The sequence below is a fragment of the Muscardinus avellanarius genome, assembly GCF_963383645.1.
Source record: "Muscardinus avellanarius genome assembly, chromosome: X".
Taxonomy (NCBI): Eukaryota; Metazoa; Chordata; class Mammalia; order Rodentia; family Gliridae; genus Muscardinus; species Muscardinus avellanarius.
In genome coordinates this window covers 86,283,792-86,297,602 of record NC_137792.1, presented here as the reverse complement: position 1 = coordinate 86,297,602, position 13,811 = coordinate 86,283,792, and the positions used below count along the sequence as shown (strand labels likewise).

General features: G+C 46.0%; 1 protein-coding gene across 1 annotated transcript; it reads right to left on the bottom strand.

The window, feature by feature from the left end:
* Positions 1-7,110: 7,110 nt before the first annotated feature.
* Positions 7,111-12,167, bottom strand: RPL39 (ribosomal protein L39). Its single transcript, XM_080719172.1, has 3 exons — positions 12,138-12,167; positions 10,647-10,750; positions 7,111-7,310 (listed from the first exon to the last, which is right to left on the bottom strand). The coding sequence occupies exons 1-3, from the start codon at positions 12,138-12,140 to the stop codon at positions 7,262-7,264; spliced, it is 156 nt and encodes a 51-aa protein (XP_080575298.1). The 5' UTR covers positions 12,141-12,167; the 3' UTR covers positions 7,111-7,261.
* Positions 12,168-13,811: the final 1,644 nt, after the last annotated feature.

The window sequence follows — 13,811 nt, the reverse complement described above, 5'->3', positions numbered from 1 at the left end:
AACCCAAGTACCACCCCCCAAAAAAAAAAAGAATGCTGCCCTCAGGGCCACATTTTTTCCCGAGTAGGGTATCAAATTCAGGGTCTTGCATATGCTAAGCAAGGGCTCTAAGCAACACACATTTATTTATTTATTTATTTATTTATTTATTTATTTATTATTTATTTTTGTGGTACTGGGGATGGAACCCAGAGGCCTTCTACGTCCATACTACACCTCCAGACCTATTTTATATTTTATTTGGAAACAGGGTCTAAGTTGCTGAGAGCCTCACTAAGCTGATAAGGTGGGCTTTGAACCCGTGCGATCCTCCTGTCTCAGCCTCCCAACTACTGGGATTACAAGCGTGTGCCACCACGCCCAGCTCAGCAACACACATTTAAAATATATATTTCCAAACTGAGCCTGGTGGCTCATTCTTGCAATCTCAGTACTTGGGAGGCTGAGACACAAGGACTGTGGGTTCAAAGCCAGCCTCAGCAACTTAGCAAGATCCATAGCAACTTAGCAACACCCTGTTTCAAAACAAAAAATAAAAAAAAGGCTGGAGTGTAGTTCAGAAGTAGAATGCTCCTAGCCGGGCGTGGTGGTGCACACTTGTAATCCCAGCATTCAGGAGGCTGAGATAGGAGGATCGTGGTTTGCAGCCAGCCTCAGATACTTAGTGAGGCCCTCTGCAACTTAGTGAGACCCTGTTTCAAATAAAGAATAAAAAAGAAATAGGTCAGGGGGTGTAGCTCGGAGGTAGAATGCCTCTGGGTTCCATCTTCAGACCCACCAAAAAAGATAAAAAAGTAAAATGCTCCTGAGTTAAATCTCCAGAACCAAATAATAAATAAATAAAATGTATGCATCGAGTTATTCACAAGGCTCATATAGGTAGAAATCAAGTTTTAGGCCATTCTGAGCAATGTAAGAGCCTATCTTAAAATAAAATTAAAAGAAAATTGGAAGTGAGCATGGTGGCACATGCTTGTAATTCCAGGATTTGGGAGGCTGAGACAGAAGGATGGCGGTTAATGGACAGCCTCAGCTAATACTTAGGCCCTTTGCAACTCAGTGAGACCCTGTTTCAAAATAAACAATAAAAATAGGGTTGGGGTGTATCTCAGAGGTAGAGTGCCCCCAGGTTATATCCCCAGTGCCACAAAATAAAATAAAAGTAGAACCAGGCATGGTGGTCCACGCTTGTAATCCCAACATTCGGGAGGCTGAGACCAGAGGATCGTGGTTCATGGACAGCCTCAGCTACTTAGTGAGGCCCTCTGCAACTCAGTGAGACCCTGTTTCAAAAAAGTAAACGAGTAAAAAATAGGGCTGGGGGTGCAACTCGAAGGAAGTAATTCCCTGGGTTCCATCCCCGTATTGCAAAAAAATAAAAAAGTGGGCTGAGGATGTAGCTCAGTGGTAGAGCTCTTGCCTAGCTTGCATATGTGAGGCCTGGAGTTCGACCCCCTAGTACTGCAAAAAAAAATGTATATTTAATCCATTTCACCCCAAGTTTAGGTGTTTGGTTAGTTATTTTTATTTTATTCTGGGACTGAGGATTGAACCCAGAGGTATTCTACCTCTGAGCTATGCTCTAGCCCTTTCATTATTTTCTGATTTTAAAACAGGGTTTCTAGCCGGTCGTGGTGGCGCACGCTTGTAATGGCAGCATTTGGGAGGCTGAGACAGGAGGATCGCAGTTCACAGACAGCCTCACCTACTACTTAGTGAGGCCCTTTGCAACTCAGTGAGACCCTGTTTCAAAATAAAGAATAAGGCTGGGCGTGGTGGCGCACGCTTGTAATCCCCGCGCTTGGGAGGCTGAGACAGGAGGATCGCACAGGTTCAAAGCCAGCCTCAGCTGCTTAGTGAGGCTCTCAGCAACTTAGTGAGACCCTGTTTCCAAATAAAATATAAAATAAGCCTGGGAGTGTAGCCCAAAGGTAGAAAGCCCCTGGGTCCCATCCCCAGTACCACCAAAAAAAAAAAAAAAAAAAAAAAAAAGAATAAAAATAGGGCTGGGGATGTAGCTTAGAGGTAGAATGCCCCTGGGTTCCATCCCCAATTCTGTCAATAAATAAATAAATAAATAAAACAGGATCTCACTAAGTTGAGTTTCACCAAGTTGCTGAGGCTGGTCTTGAACCTGTAGTCCTCCTATCTCAGCCTCCCAAGTAATGGAATTACAAGCATGTGCCACCACACCCAACTATTTATTTTATCTTTATTTAGTTTTGTGGTACTGAAGATTGAACCCAGAGGCATTCTGTCTCCAACGTGCACCCCAGACCTTTTTAGTTTTTTATTTTGAACCAGGAACTCACTAGGTTGCTGAAAGTCTCACAAAATTGCTGAGGCTGTCCTTGAACCTGTGATCTTCCTGTCTCAGCCTCCCAAGTACTGGGATTACAAGAATGAGCCACAACATCTGGCTTATTTATTTATATATATTTTTTGGTAGTGGGGATTGAACCCAGAGACTGATTTTATGTCTTATTTGGGAACAAGGTTTCACTAGGCTGCTGAGACCCTAGTTAAAATTGCTGAGGCTGGCTTTGAACCTGCGATCCTCCTGTCTCAGCCTTTCAAGTACTGGGATTACAAGCATGCACCACCACACTTGGTTAATTTTATCTTTAAATGAACACTTTAATTTTGAGGCTGAAACAGGATTCCAAGTTTGAGGTCTACCTTAGCAATTTAGCAAGGCCCTCAGCAACTTAGTGGGTCCCAGTTTCAAAATAAAAAAATAAAATAGGGCCAGCCGGGCGTGGTGGCGCACGCTTGTAATCCCCGCGCTTGGGAGGCTGAGACAGGAGGATCGCACGGGTTTGAAGCCAGCCTCAGCTACTTAGTGAGGCTTTCAGCAACTTAGTGAGACCCTGTTTCCAAATAAAATAGAAAAAAGGTCTGGGAGTATAGCCCGTAGGTAGAAAGCCTCTGGGTTCCACACCCAGTACCACCAAAATAATAATAATAATAATAATAATAATAATAATAATAATAATAATAAAAAAATAGGGCTGGGTGTGTAGCTCAGAGATAGAATGCCCCTGGGTTCAATCCCTAGTACCATATAAGAGAGAAGAAAGAAAGAAAAGGAAAGGAAAGAATGAGAAAAGAAGGAAAAAAAAGGAAAGGAAGGAAGAAGAAGGAATAAATATGCAAGCGGTATGTAGTGGTGCCCGCTTGTAATCCCAGCATTCCTGGGCTGAGACAGGAGGATCATGGTTCACAGCCAGCCTCAGCTACTTTGTGAGGCCCTTTGCAACTCACTGAGACTCTGTTTCAAAATAAAGAATAAAAAAAGAAAAAAAAAGAAAAAAAGAAAAAATAATAATAAATAATTAAAAATTTAAAAAGAATAAAAAAAATAGAGCTTGGAGGCATAATGCCCCTGGGTTCCATCCTCAGTACCGGAAAAAAAAGAAAAGAATAAATATGCATCTCAGAGGCCCGCACAGTGGCATATGCCTATAATTCTAGGCACTTGGGAGGTCGAGATAGAATTGCAAATGTAAGGCAATTGCTTCATGGAACACTGTCTGCAAATAAAAAGGACTGGTAATGTAGCTCAGTGGTAGAGCATCCCTGGGTTCAATCCCCCATACTTAAAAGAAAAAAACAACCCATGGTGGTACAGAGCTTGTAATCCCAGTACTTGGGATGCTTAGACAGTAGGATCACAGGTTTGAGACCAGCCTCTGCAAGTAGCGAGTCCGTTTCAAAATAAAATATAGGACCAGGTGTGTAGCTCAGAGGCAGAATGCCCCTGGATTCAATCTCCAGTACCCAAAACGGACACATATATATTGCATCTCAGAATTCTCAAGAGACAGGCTATAATCTCTAAGGCTGTCATAAAAGCTTCCCCTAACGCGGGCGTAGTGGCGCACGCTTGTAATCCCCACGCTTGGGAGGCTGAGACAGGAGGATCACACAGGTTCGAAGCCAGCTTCAGCTACTTAGTGAGGCTCTCAGCAACTTAGTGAGACCCTGTTTCCAAATAAAATAGAAAATAGGTCTGGGAGTATAGCCCGGAGGTAGAAAGCCCCTGGGTTCCACTCCCAGTACCACCAAAAAAAAAAAGCTTTCCCTAAAAGTGGCCTGCCTTGTTGGACTGCTTTTCTAGATACCAGGGCCACTGATCTGCAATACCTCTGCATCACTACACAGTGATGCTGCTTGAGCTAATGGAAGCGCTCCAGATTATCACACAGACGAGAATCTAGCCAGCCGGGCGTGGGGGCGCACGCTTGTAAGCATTAGGGAGGCTGAGACCTGAGGATCGCAGTTCGCGGACAGCCTCAGCTACTTAATGAGGCCTCTGCAATTCAGTGAGACCCAGTTTCAAAATAAAAAAATAAAAAATAGGGCAGGGGGTGTAGCTCGGAGGTCAAATGCTTCTGGGTTCCATCCCAGACCCGCTTAAAAAAAAAAAAAAGGGCTAGGGGTGTAGCTAGGAGGTAGAATACCCCCAGCTTTCATCCCCAATACTGCAATAAAGTAGGGCTTGCAAAATCAGGGATGGTGGCACATGCCACGAATCCAGGTACCTGAGAGACAGACAGGAGGATCATAGGTTCCAGTATAGCCTCCATAAATAGTTTAGACTCATCAATCGAGTGAGACCTTTTCAAAATTAAAAAAAAAAAAGGGGGCTGGGGGTATAGCTCAGAGGTAAAATGCCCCTGGGGTTCAACCCTTAGTACCCAAAAAAAGAAAAATAATCAAGCTCAATATGATGGCATACTCTCAAAAGATTACATGTACGAGGCCAGGCTGGAAAACTCGAGACTGCCTTGAAATAAAAGGACTGTGGGTGAAACAGCACTTGCCTAGCATGCATGAGGTTCTGGGTTCAACCCCCAGTACTGTTGAGTGGTGGTGCACACCTATAACCTGTGCTTGGGAAGCCAATATAGGACCACAGGTTTGAAGCCAGCTTTTGCAACTAAGTAAGGCTTTGTTGTTTAATAACTGCCATTTAAAGGGGGAGCTGTTTTGTGTGCAGTACTTGGGATTGAACTACCTCTGAACCACACCCGCAGCCTGATTTTTTAATTTTTGCGGGTCTGGGGATGGAACCCAGAGGCATTTGACCTCCTAATTACACCCCCTGCCCTATTTTTTTATTCTTTATTTTGAAACTGGGTCTCACCAAGTTGCGGATGGCCTAAGTAGGTGAGACTGTGTGAAACGCGATCCTCTGGTCTCAGCCTCCCAAATGCTGGGATTACAAGTGTGCGCCACCACGCCTGGCTTGATTTTTTGCAACAGGATCCCTCTTAATTGCTGACATCACTGTTGCTGAGGCTGTCCTCAAACCTGCAGCCCTTTCTGACTCCCAAATACTGAGATTACAGATGGGAGCTGTTTTTGAATATGAAAGCCATACAGTGAGGGGAAATATGTGAAATCTAGTCTCTCAGCTACATCCAGCAAAGGGCCCTCTAGAAACTAGGACAGGAATTACATTTTCAGTCCTAATTCCATGCATCATTAGGGAACGGTTTCCTTCCACCCTTTCCATAAGGTCTGCAAAAGCTTGCACATTGGCTCACTGGGTCTAGCTGCCCGACACGTTATCAATCCCGAGTACCAGAAAGGTGGCCGAGATGTACGTGCCCTTAACTTGCTGAAGTATCTCAATGCCAAGTTGCTATTGGTTCTTCTTGAAATGTTAAACGATTTACTGGAAACTTGTTAGCTGAGGCTAATATAGAACAGCACATTAATCTGGTAAAGGCTCAAAATTTGCTGGGCATGTTGGCACACCCTTGCTTTCTTTCAGCCATTTAAAAATGCAGTAACCAGCTGGGCATGGTGGCGCACGCTTGTAATCCCTGCGCTTGGAAGGCAGAGACAGGAGGATCCCTCAGGTTTGAAGTCGGCCTCACTGGCTTGAGACCGTTTCCAAATTAAAAAAAAAAAATAAAGTAGGTCTGGGAGTGTAGCCTGGAGGTAGAAGGGTTTCCAGGAACCCCAGTATCACCAAAAATAAATAAATAAATAAATGCAGTAACCAGCTGGGTGTGATGGTGGTGCAAGCTTGTACTTAGACTGTTTCAAAATAAAGAATAAAAAATAAGGGCTGGAGCTGGGTGTGGTGGCACACACTTGTAATTTGGGAGGCTGAGACCTGAGGACCACAGTTCATGGCCAGCCTCAGTCACTTAATGAAGCCCTCCACAACTTAGTGAGATCCTGTTTCAAAATAAAGAATAGGGTAGGGGGTATAGCTCAGGTCGAATGCCCCTGGGTTCCACCACCCTGACCTGCAAAACAATAAAAAGCCGGGCATGGTGGCGCACGCTTTTAATCCCAGCATTCCGGCTGAGACCCGAGGATCGCGGTTCGTTGACATCCTCAGCTACTTAGCAAGGCCTCTGCAACTCAGTGAGACCCAGTTTAAAAATAAAAAAATAGGGCAAGGGCTGTTGCTCCGAGGTTGAATGCCCCTAGGTTCCACCCCCAGACCCGCAAAAAAAAAAAAAAAAAAAAGGAATGGGTCAAAATCAGTAACCATTTAGTTTACAGCCATATAATAACAGGCTGTGAGTGCCTGTGTCCCAGCTACTTGGGAGAATGAGGCAAGGATAGATTAACTTGAACTCGAGGAGAGCAAGATCCTGTCAAAAAGACGATATAAGGTTGTAAACTAGAACCTGCCAATCCCTGGTTCCACCCTCAAGTCTGATGACAAATGCGTACCTCCCTTAGCAGGTTTAAGAGCCACTAGCTACATGGAGCTATTTAAACTTAAATTTAGCTGTATGTGTTGCTTGTCATCTCAGCATTTGAGTGGCTGAGACAGGAGGATCCTGGTTCACAGCCAGCCTCAGCTACTTAGTGAGGCCCTTTGCAACTCATTGAGACCCTGTTTCAAAATACAGAATTAAAAAATAGGGCTTGGGGTGTAGCTGGGAGGTAGAACACCCCCAGCCCCAGTATGGCAAAAACAAAAATAACTCTAAGTTAAAAAAAAAAAAATCAACCCTTCACACACTAAGCGTAATTTTATACATGGCAGCTAGAGACCTACTCTATCATCACAGCAAAGAGTATTGTTAGGTCTGGTAGATGTAGAGGAAATTCAGTACTTAAAAACCAAAACAGCAGTTTAAAAGGTTTCACATATTTATTCTGAAAAAAACAAGCCCAGTACTATGCATCTTTCGTCGCTGGAGATCAGATTCGTTTTCAGCCTGATGCAGCAAGATGATCACGTCCTTGATTCAGCATAAATATGTGCCATCTCAGGTCTAATTCTTTACAGACCCAGCTTGGTTCTCCTCCAATGTCTCCTCTTGGAGTTGTACCTAACACAAGGAAATCACATGTTAGAAGGCAATCTGACTACAAGCTAGCTGTTCCCATCCACCAAGGATGGCTTTTTAGGTATATTGAAATACAAAGGGTCTTATTTTTCCTACTTTTATCAAATTTAAAGCTTGAGTAAATAAATGGTTTTCTATGCACATAATTTAGCATGCACATACAGGTACACAACGAGTATCATGTTTAATCATAATGCAGCAATAAAAAATCTTAAAATAAAGCCGGGCGCGGTAGCGCACACTTGTAATCCCAGCATTTGGGAGGCTGAGACCAGAGGATCGCGGTTCTTGGACAGCCTCAGCTACTTAGTGAGGCCCTCTGCAACTCAGTGAGACCCGGTTTCAAAATATAGAATAAAAAATAGGGCAGGGGGTGTAGCTCAGAGGTCAAATGTCCCCCTGGGTTTCGTCCCTAGACCTGTCCCCCCCAAAAAAACTTTAAAATAAGAGGTGCAAACTGGGCATGGTGGCACACACTTGTAACCCCAGCATTTGGGAGGCTGAGACAGGAAGATCACAGTTCAAGGCCAGCCTCAGCTACTTAGTGAGGCCCTTTGCAACTCAGTGAGACCCTGTTTCAAAATAAAGGGGTGGGATGTAGCTCAGTGGCAAAGCACTTGCCTCGCAAGTGCACTGCCGTGGGTTCGATCCCCAGTCCAAAAAACAAAAAAAAAAAAAAAAAAATAAGGCTGGGGTTGTAGCTTAGAGGTAGAATGCCCGTGGGGTTCCATCCCTTAGTATTGGGAAAAAAAAAGTCAGGTGCAGTGAATGCTTGTAATCCCAGTACTTGGGAGGCCAAGGCGGGGACCAGAAGGTTTGTGGGCAGCTTCAGCAACTTAGTGAGGCCATGTTTTAAATAGAAGAACAAAAAGGCTGGGGATATGGCTGAAACGCAGAATTGCCCATTGGTTTCATTCCCAGTACCACACAGACACACAAAATAAAAGAGAACTTAGCCACACGGAACTTTAACCTCTCAGGATGATTCAAGGCTAAGTTCTTTCTTTTTTGTGGTACTGAGGATTAGACGAGGTGGGGGTTGGGAGGCACTCTACCATTGAGCCACACCCTAACTCTTTATTTTGCAGTAGGGTCTTGCCAAGTTACTGTACCCTGGGCCTTAAAAGTGCAATCCTGTCAGCCTCCCTCTCCAAGTAGTGGGATTACAGGTGTGGAGTTACCGTGCCTGGCATTACCTGGGAGATACACAAATATACTTTAAACCCCTCCTAACAGATCATACACGTATGAAACTCCTGCATAATCATTACAATAGATTAAAATCCCACTCGTGTCTACCCCACAGCACCAGCACTTTGAAGAGCAAAAGCAACCTCTGAATTGTTCATGTCAACCTGTAGTGATTTTACCTCCATAAAGGCAAAATCAAAAATGGTCAACACCGTTTTTCTTTCAGCAGGATAATGGCAGTACTTCCACAAAATGAAGCACTGTAATTGCAACCTGCTTTCAGTGTATTTTAAATGGAGGGGCTGGGAATGTAGCTCAATAGTAAGGTACTTGCCTAGCATAACCAAAGCCCTGGGTTCAATCTCCACCACACACACACACACACACACACACACAAAAAAAAAGTTGGAAGCCAGGTACAGTGGCACAGGCTTGTAATCCCAGCATTCGGGAGGCTGAGAAAGGAGGATTGTGGTTCGGACAGCCTCAGCTACTTAGTGAGGCCCTTTGCAACTCAATGAGATTCTGTTTCAAAATAAAAAAAAAATAGGGCTGGGGATGTCACTTGGAGGTAGAATGTCCCTGGGTTCCACCCCCAGTACCGCAAAAAATTATATATAACTCTAAATACAAAATACTTTCACAGTGAGAAACAGCAGGTACCTACTGAACTCGGCATATATCTGTAAATGAAACTCAAGGGAGAAGCTGCCAAGCAAAGCATTTCACCTTGTGACTCCTGCTCTTTAGTTAGCATTATGAGGGAAGAAGACCTTGGCTTTAAAAATCTAGTATTGCCTGTGTAGTAAGGTATTCCCTAAACCTACCAATATACAAATAATAAAACAGGGCCCTTAATTGGCCCTGCCAATTCAAGTCTTAAAGGTTTTCACACCAACAAACCGATCCTATCAGATCTGCCTATGGACAGAATAGGAGCTTTGTCGTATGCTGTCCTGAGCTTCCATGTTTTCTCTTTCTACAGGGGCCCTCTTGCTAAGCTCACTCTACAGTATCAACTTAAAACAAGACCCTTTGTGGGTTCCCAGGCTGTTATTTGGAAAAGCCAGGGAACCTGGTATTTCATTTTAAACAAAAATCCCAAATATTGTTCAACACACTGTCACTGGCCGAGGGCCCTCAGGCAAATTTGTTCTCCAGTGCTCATTTTTTTCCCTTCAAGATTTGCCTCAAAGCCGGGCGTGGTGGCGCACGCTTGTAATCCCAGCATTCGGGAGGCTGAGACCTGGAGGATCGCGGTTCGCGGACAGCCTCAGCTACTTAGTGAGGCCCTCTGCAACTCAGTGAGACCCGGTTTCAAAATAAAGAACAAAAAATAGGGCAGGGGGTGTAACTCAGGTCAAATGCCCCTGGATTCCATCCTCAGACCTGAAAAAAAAAAAAAAAAAAAAAGGATTTGCCTCAAGGCCGGACGTGGTGGCGCACGCTTGTAATCCCCGCGCTTGGGAGGCTGAGACAGGAGGATCGATCGCACAGGTTCAAAGCCAGCACTTGGTCCAAAGAAAAGTAGGTGAAAAAGGCACACAGGAGATCTGAGTTTTAGACAAAGCTGATCTTAAAGGTCCTCGGTACCTATTCTAGTAATGTCTTCTAAAATCATCAACTCAACTACCGCAGAAGGGGGGCCTGGGGTGCAAATCAGGGGTGTATCACCTGCCTAGTCTAAAGGAGGCTCTGAGTTCCATCCCCACTGCCGCCAAGAAACAAGCAAAACCAACGGGGAAGATGTTTAATAAATCAACTTTCCACCTTAGGCTCTTAGATCGACCAAAAACAACAACAAAAAAAATTAGTAAATATTACTCCTAAGCCTGGTTGTGGGCTGGGTCCAGCGTAGAAACTACAGAATCTATTTTAAAGCCAGGTGTGGTGATGCAAGCTTGTAATCCCAGCATTGGAGGCTGAGACAGCCAGTTTACTGACAGCCTCAGCTACTCAATGAGGCCCTTTGCAACTCACTGAGACTGTTTCAAAATAAAACCTTAAAAAATGAATTCCAAAATGGTGGCAGAGAATGGATTAGCTTGTATGCAACTTTCCAATGCGGTATTTCTGCCTCAAAAGCAAGCTGAAATTGAACAAAATGCAGGACGGGGAGAGACTTACCTGATTTTATTACCAGTTTTCATCCGAATCCACTGGGGAATGGGACGATTTTGCTTTTGTTTCTTGGCCAGGAATCGCTTGATCCTGAAAGTCTTGTGTGAAGACTGCAAGAAAATGCACTCGCTTTAGCCAGCCAAATGATTTAAATTCAGGAACTCTTTCAATCCAATAAACACCTAAGCGCTTTAGATGTAGCAATCACAAAAATACAACGCCTGCTCATTGCCAAATCACCAGGCCCTTTTAATCTTTACAATTTTTCTAGAGGCAGACACTAAAGCATCCATTGCTCAAACAAAAATAAGCCATATGAGGCTGTTCCACAGCCACGACACATTCCAACCTAAACTGCCCTCACTGGACGACTGATGACCCAAGTTGGGAATGGCTACTGCTAGTAACCACAGCTTTAGGTCAAGCAGAACTTTACCACTTGCCAGACAGTGAGTCTCTGTGGCCTTAATCTGCTTTCCTTGTGGTACTGGGAATTGAACCTAGAGGTATTCTACCTTCCAGCTACACCTCTGGCCCGATTTTTATTTTGAAACAGGGTCTGGATAGGTTGATGAGTCTCACTACTTGCTGAGGCTGTCCTCGACCCTGCGATCCTCCTGTCTCAGCCTTCCAAGTACTGGGATTACACACACGTGCCTGGCCTCGTGGCCTTATTTTGTAAAACAGGGGAAACCTACTTTCAAGGATTAATTACAAGGGGTTTAGGATTTATGCAAAGTCCCTAACATTCCGAAGATTCTACCCACTTCTTAGGGTATTAGTCCTTTCTGTATTTCTCAAGCATGACTTTCTGGGGCCCTCGGCCACTCAATCTACATGGCAATCCCTTTGCCTAAGGGCCAAGACTACACCCCTCCTCCAGCCCACAATACCTGTTGTAGAGTTGTCAATTAATAAACTATGAAATATTTGATACTGGCTTCCTGCATACATAGAAGCCAATAAACCTAATTTTTCAGTAATCTGTGTGACAGGGAATGGCTGCCGCACTGTTTCCACTTATGAAGAACTCCCGAACAACACAGGTTAAAACTATACCCCTTGTTCCAAGCCACAGGTCTCTAGCTAAATAAATGCTCCTGGGTGCCAAGTTTCTCCAGATGCACAGCCCGTAGTGCATGCCACGGGCAGCTTACAGTTAGGCTAATTTCCTAGGGTGGGCTCCCCAACCTCTTTTCGTAACTTAAAATCAGTCTGCCCCAGGCAAAGGAAAACAAGGACCCCCGCGCTCTTCGGTGGCGGCTGGGTGAACAAAGCGCGCCATGGAATCCGTGGCGCCTGCGCAGGGGCCCTTAAGCTTTTCCTAGCTTGCTGCCAGGCCTGTGGATTGGAGCGGTGGCCAAACCAGGCGTTTTCTAAAAGAAAAAGCCTTTAAAATGCTCCCGCCTCTCGAGATTCTGCGCGGCCCCAGCGAGTCCGCAGCGGCCTCACACCTCGGGGGGCCAGCTCGGAGCCGATGGCGGCAGATGAACTTACCATGGCGAGGAAGCGAGTCAGGAGCCCGAACCACGATGGCGGAGAAAAGGCGAAGAGGAAGAGGCGGGCGGAAAGACGCGTCTAGAGGGCGCCGGCGGGGGCGGGGCTGCGACGTGACGCTGCGCGGCCCCGCCCCGCCCCCTGCGCGCGTCCGTGGGAACCTGCGCTGGGTGGTGCGAAAAAGAGATTGGCTCGGCTTCTCTTCCGCGAGCGGCTGCCCCGGGAGCACGTCGGCGTGCTAGGGCACCCAGTTGCGAGGGTGAGGCTGACCGCCTGTAATGGGGGCCTAGGCGGAAGCCCTTCCGAAAGCCAGGAGCGGGCGGGCGGGCTGAGGGCCGAGAGGCCTCCGTCAACTTGGAGCGCTCGCCACCTGGGGCGCCCCTTGGGACGGAGGCTGGCAACGCCCAGTTAGGATGGGCGGGCGGGACCGCCCAGCCCCCCCCCCCCCTCCCCGGGCTGGAAGGAATTCCGAGCTGTAAGGGAGGAGCAAAGCGGGAAGGGACAGTGCTGTCGCAGGCGTAGTGTCGCCGGATCCGCGGGGACCAGACTACGTGGTCCTGTAAGCGTAGGGGCGACCCTAGGCTTTACATTAGGTTAGAGGTTGCCAAGGTTTTAAGCAGAAAACGATAAGGACAAATTTTTCCGTGGTACCTAAGAAGCCGAAAGAGATCTTGTAGCCAAGTCTTGGCAGGATGTGCAGAATTAAAGGCCTGCGTTTGGGATGTTATTGCTTCTTGTTTTCACAATTCTCCCCATTTAAAAACAAAACTTGGGCGAGCCAGGCGTGGTGGCGCACGCTTGTAATCCCAGCGCTTGGGAGGATCGCGCAGGTTCGAAGCCAGCCGTGCTGGTTTAAGAGACCCTGTTTCCAAATAAAAATATAAAAATAGGTCTGGGAGTGTAGCCCGGAGGTAGAAGGGTTTCCAGGAACCCCAGTACCAAAAAAAAAAAAAAAAAAAAATACAGTTGTAGGCAGGCGTCGTGGCGTATGCTTGTCATCCCAGTACTTGGGAGGCTGAGACAGGTGGATGGCACAGGTTCAAACCCAGCCTCAGCTACTTAGTGAGGCTCTCAGCAACTCAGGAGGATCACACAGGTTCGAAGCCAGCCTCAGGTACTTAGGCTCTCAACAGCTTAGTGAGACCCTGTTTCCAAATAAAAAATATAAAATATGTCTGGGAGTGTAGCCTGGAGGTAGAAAGCCTCTGGATTCCCTCCCCAGCACCCCCCCACACACACACTATATATATATATATCGCAGTTATCAGACCTGCCCAAATTACTATAGCACACATTACTTTAAAAAAGTTTGATGCTAGCCGGGCGTGGTGGCGCACGCTTGTAATCCCAGCATTCAGGAGGCTGAGACCTGGAGGATCGCGGTTCGTGCTACTTAGTGAGGCCCTCTGCAACTCAGTGAGACCCGGTTTCAAAATAAAGAATAAAAAATAGGGCAGGGGGTGTAGCTTGGAGGTAGAATGCCCCTGAGTTCCATCCCCAGACCCGCAAAAAAAAAAAAAAAAAAATTTGATGCACGCTTGTAATGCCCGCGCTTGGGAGGCGGAGACAGGAGGATTGCGCAGGTTAGAAGCCAGCTGCGCTGGCTTAAGAGACCCTGTTTCCAAAAATAAAAAGTATAAAATAGGTCTGGGAGTGTAGCCTAGAGGTAGAAGG